The sequence below is a fragment of the Carex rostrata genome, chromosome 11 (genome assembly GCF_964058835.1).
Source record: "Carex rostrata chromosome 11, lpCarRost1.2, whole genome shotgun sequence".
Lineage (NCBI taxonomy): Eukaryota > Viridiplantae > Streptophyta > Magnoliopsida > Poales > Cyperaceae > Carex > Carex rostrata.
Window position 1 is genome coordinate 11,561,741 of NC_135928.1, and position 5,776 is coordinate 11,567,516.

At 31.9% G+C, this 5,776-nt stretch overlaps 1 protein-coding gene across 1 annotated transcript; it reads left to right on the plus strand.

Annotated features, from left to right (window-relative positions):
- The first annotated feature begins 4,261 nt into the window (after positions 1-4,261).
- On the plus strand, positions 4,262-4,780 carry LOC144561426 (zinc finger protein 11-like). Its single transcript, XM_078310388.1, has one exon. The coding sequence runs from the start codon at positions 4,262-4,264 to the stop codon at positions 4,778-4,780; it is 519 nt and encodes a 172-aa protein (XP_078166514.1).
- Positions 4,781-5,776: the final 996 nt, after the last annotated feature.

Below are 5,776 nucleotides of genomic sequence, written 5' to 3' on the forward strand. Positions count from 1 at the left end.
ATGAGGGTCGCATCGGCTCTGATGAGGGTCGCGTCAGATGTGATGAGGGTCGCGTCAGATGTGATGAGGGTCGCATCAGATGTCTCAGAATTCAGTAACTTCCCTGATTTTGCCCGTTTTCGCCTGATTCCTGCAAAGTAAGAACCAAAACATAGCAGTACCACATTCTATGGATATTCAATGTAAAAGGTACCATTTGTTGGTTCAAAACATAGATTTTTGTATGGAAACATGTCGAAATAATAGGTCTAATAAAGTGATATCAGTTGACATTTTCTATAACGGATAGCGCGAATGGGACAGTATCCTCGAGGGATATTGTTGGTATACCGTTGCGGATACTATCGTCGCTAATAGAAAAAGCACTATCGGTATACCCTCGCGGATACTATCACATTCTTGTAGTGCACGGATGGTGGAAATTTAGTGGATGCTATCTGTTCATAATGTACGAATGATATTTTCCAACCAATATTTTGTAGTTTGTATGGAGGGGTGAAAGCGGTATGGATAATATATGATCCGTATTCGAAAACTTAAATGTGGATATTTGATATTCGAATATCTGTGTGGATAAGAATACTAATATGGTTTTACGTTTCATTTATCTGTATCCAAATAGTAGATATATATCATATATTTTAATATATATTATGAAAAATTACGTTATTCACCATTATAATTAGATAAATATTATGAATTTTAATATTTTTTAATATTAATTAATATTATTTTAATAAATATCCCATCTGATCCGGATTCGTATCCATATCCGTCTAATATTTCTGATATTTGCTCTGTATCTATATCTGGAAAATGAAAAAAGGAATATGGATATGGTTTTACCACTATCCACTCCGTAGCCGCTGCGTTTTCACCCCTATTTGTATGGCATAAATATTCAACATAAAAAGATATCTAAACTCAAATTGATATCACAACACAATGTTTAACTAGTTTCCTGCACCAAAATAAGAATATTAGCAATTAAGATGACATTAATTAATCAAAATTACAATAAGTGGCAATCCTTTAATTTGCTTTAAAAAGAAAGTAATATAATTATCGACAATATTTTAGCTAAACACATTGCCAAAAATAGTAAGTGCCACAAAAAATATACCAAATTAAAAATAAAACATGGACACAACAGCCGCTCATTTATCATTAATTATCTTGTTGCCATGCGAAATAGAACATGAATAGGAAATGGTTCTTTCAAGCATTTCTAATCGAGCATGTACCATGCAGTAAATGCTCTTTTTTCCAGGTTGGTGACACCACTAGACATTATATATAGATAAACCAAGAAAAAATGAACTCAGACATTAAACAATAGAAATAAAGAGTAAGAAAATTGAAAAAAAAAAAAAAAAACGAAAATTAAGAAAGGCCTAGTGCAATTATCTTACCTTAAAGAGGCAACATATAGCTCTTAATTAATTACTTTCTAGTTGCACTTCTAGCTCTACACAGTGGCAGTATTAAATAAGAGCGAAACCAGTTTAAGGAGCGTGAAAGACATTATATTAGAAGAATCATTATATTACATTTAAGAAATAAAACATAAAAAAGTTATGGCATGTAGTTCTGTGTTAATAGGCTTATAGCAATATATTTCGAATTTTTTTTTATAAATCATAATTAGAAAAAAAAAATTTATGAAACCAACATGATTATTTTTTTTTTCACAAAAACTATAAGAACCGAAATGCCATTTCGGTCCCGATTTTTTTTTTGAACCGAAATGGCAATTTAGTCTAAGTTATTTTCACAATTTTTCAATGTATTTTTTCTCGAAATATGTGAAAATTGCTGGAACCGAAATAGCAATTCAGTCCCAAAAAAGAAGAAGACCCGAAATGCTCAATTTTTATGATTTTTGTAAAAAACAAAGAAACCTAGTTGGTTTGATAATTTATTTATTTATTGAGTGAGTCTATGGTACTATGCATATCACGGGTTGTTACCATGCTACGGCTCTATATTCGAGTTTTCAAATCCTAATGGTGGATCCGAAACGTTCATCTTATTCTCCATATTAATATGTGTTTGGAGACCAAATTTTACATTTTTTTAAAAAAATTTACTATTTTTTTTAGATATTTAGAAAATCACTTGATCTGAAAATTCTGGACCATCCAAAAACAGTGATTTTCAATAAATCTAAAAAAATAGTAAAAAAATTTCAAAAAATGTAAAATTTGGTCTACAAACACATTAATATGGAGAACAAGATGAACGGTTCAGATCAACCGTTAAGATTTGAAAACTCAAATATAGAACCATAACACGGTAACAAATCGTAATATGCTTAGTACCATAGACTCACTCTTATTTATTTACAGTTTCTAAAAGAATTAATATATTTCTTCAATATGGACCCAAGGCATTCACGGGCCAATTATGTAATATAATGATTCCACTAATTCTTCACATGGCACACATACGTAAGCGTACTGGACATGTCCAGTGCGTTAATACATCACATCACAAACACATGCGTGTTTCTTATCATGATATGTAAAATCGACCGAGTCAGACCGGATTTCAGCGAAAAATCGAGTTGACTCGACAAGTCAAACAATTTCTAGCCAAAAATCGATAAAATCGTCTTGATTCAAAAAAATTGAGCCGATTCTAGTATGTTAGCCAAGGTAATTTTAGTACAACACACCATAATGACAATTTTCCTATTATATAAATGCATCTAGTTTTTGTATGGTTTTCTTGTGAGTCTAAGGATGTTGAGCTCCGGATAGGGTGTCAATGGAATCCTTTTATCTATTTATATGATTTGTATCGTATCCGAAAATACGGATAAGAGTTTAAAAAAAAAAAATTAGTTAACTTATCGAGTACGGATAAAGATAACAATTTTTTTTTTATCTTATAATTTTTCGTATAAAATAATTTTCTGAATAAAATTATACATATAGATTTATATTTGTATAGTAGAAAATTAATTTTTTGAATTTTTTAAAGTTGGATTTAAAAAATTGTTTGGTTTGGTCTAACTGATTTTAAATCGAACCAAATAATATACACTATGTCATAATTTTGTATTTATTTTAAATGTTTGGTTCGGACGGAGAATGAATTTAAAATTTTGATCAGTTCAGTCTAACCGATTTTAAATGTTTCTAAACTGAACTAAACCGAACTTTTGAACCATTTTTAATAAATGAACCGAACCAATCCATCTAACTGTTTAAAAAACCGAACACTCTCAATTCGGTTTGAAACTGATTAAACCGGACCCAACAGACATCCCTATCTCCTTTCTAAATAATTAAGATCCCATTTATAATTTTTAGTTTTTTTTAATTTGAATAATAGTTTGAAATATATGCACCATATATATATAAGACTCATATGTAATATAAAAGTTGGATGTGCGCGCTAGACTTATCCAATTTACTATTGCCAAAATAAACTTTACTTTAATTTGGATCATTTTTTCCTCAAGGACACTTTTAAATGAGCAGGATGTAGCAAAAAGATCATCACTATATATGTTACAATTTTTTGTGAAGTTGGAGGCATTATTGTGTAGATAACTAATTATTAAATATCAACAAAAGGAAAAAAAATATTTATCATGTTTTTCGACTCCATTAATGTATCATACGAAGCACCAACTGGAAATTAATGGTACTCTAGATGAATTAAATCATCTTATTTCGTGACCCATGATTCTAAAATTCTAGAGTCCCTTGATAAGTACAAATGGTAGGAAATATTGCAGCAAATCACATAAATTCAGAAAAAGTCTCTTATCAATTTGAAAGATTGGTCAACAGGCTTCCGTTACGTACGTGTCGATTACCTGCTGCGCGTTGTAAAATGCCTGGCTTGCCTCAGAGATTTGGTCATCTGAATTTGTTTGTGTGTGAGAGAGAGAGAGAGAGAGAGAGATAGAGAGGGCACTGTTCATGAACAGTAAAGCAGATGGTATTGTGGTGTAAACTCTAGTCAGCTTATTGATGCAAATGTGGGGATGTAACCCAACTATTTATATTCTTAATAAATCGGATTGGAAACCCCTGCCAACTATTTCAAAAAAAAAAAAAAAAAAAACAGAGAGAGAGAGAGAGAGAGCGAGAGAGAGGGAATGATTACACTGCGCAGGTGTTAGTACAAAAGTACTTCCATTAAGACTTGTCTATAACTCCATGCACCACCCCTTTCTCAAACTTCTCCTTAGCTCTTTGTTTTTACTTTTCACATCTATCTTGCTATCTCTTCTTCTATCTTTTACATGGAGAAATATGGCAATATCCTTGCCAGCAAAGACGAAGATGATCAGCCATGGAAATATAACCATAGAAGAGGGGTTGCTGGTTTGTATTCCAATGGCGTAATTGGAGGTTTCTCATGGCCAACACGGTCATATGGTTGTAGCTTTTGCAAGAGAGAGTTCAGGTCTGCTCAAGCTCTAGGTGGACACATGAATGTGCACAGAAGAGAGAGAGCAAGACTTAGACAGTACTCCCCTCCATGGGAAACACCTCCTCCAAACCCTAATCCTAACATAAACCACACAAAAACCTTCATACCAAACCTCAACCTTGCACCAACATCTCCTCCTTTACTACCATGCTCTCCTCCCTCTCCACCACCAACAATTAGAAACACTACCCAAGAGCAAGTAAAGTTCTCTCTCTTTGGCCACCATTATACCTTATCAAAATCTCGTCTACCATTTGGAGAAGCGACGATAAGAGATCTCGTTGTAGAGGATGGCTTGGATTTAGAGCTTAGGTTGGGGTTCTCTTAAAGAGATAATTAATTAGCTAAATATTTGCTTCTATATTAATTGTTTTTCCTATATATGCATTGCTTCTAATTATGCTGAGCTTTCATTTTGCATCTTGAAATGATCTTGTCAAAGACTCGAGCTGCATTAGCTATTAATATTGTGTTGTCTCTACTTGTATTTATTATTAGAATGCTGGTTACCTGAGTGTTAGCTTCTTCATTTATATATTTTTCTCACTTTATATATGTTTAATTGCAAAGCTCTATGTACTGGTTCCATGCATGCATGGTTTCTACTAAAAAATGCTTTGTAATAATGATTTCTCTGGAAATTTCCGTTGCTATTTTTCTTTTGTTATTTTCTAATTCAATTTTTATTGAAAGCATAATATTTTTTTACAAATGTTATGTTATGCGGCACTTAGCTAGCTATTTCTACTTTAAATTAGTGATCAGTTGCAGCAAAGAGAAATATCAGGGAGTCTTACTTTTACTGAGTATTAGCTAATTAAATTCATAATATATTTAATTTTTTGGAAGGATTTTGATCAACAATTAAATGCAGGAATGGTTCATTGTGTTATTTTGTAATATGAAGATCTGCTAAACATGATGACCTAGAAGAGCATTTTTTTTTCTGATCAGACAAGAGACCCACAAAATAATTAATTGTTAGTCAAATTTAATTAGTCTTTTAGTGTATTGAAGGAAGTGAAAATTTTGAGATTACCTTCTTGTCAATTGATTGATGATTTAATCTCAACCATCTTCAATTGTGTATTTGTGTATTTGTGTATTTGCGTATTTGTGTATGATTTAATTCTCTCATTACTTCTATATATTATCATCGTTTTTTCTTCTTCTCATTATTGAAATGTATTTTATGTCATCACATCTATTAACATGATTTTTGAAAGTGTTTTGATATGTTAACCAGAGGTGCAAATTTAGGCTCAGAAGCACTCCTTCAGCAGTTCAGGCAATTTTTGAGAGCCGATATCTCACAATCTGTTTC

Excerpts from the sequence above, each read along its gene's own strand:
- LOC144561426 (XM_078310388.1), top strand. The coding sequence starts at position 4,262 with ATGGAGAAATATGGCAATATCCTTGCCAGCAAAGACGAAGATGATCAG.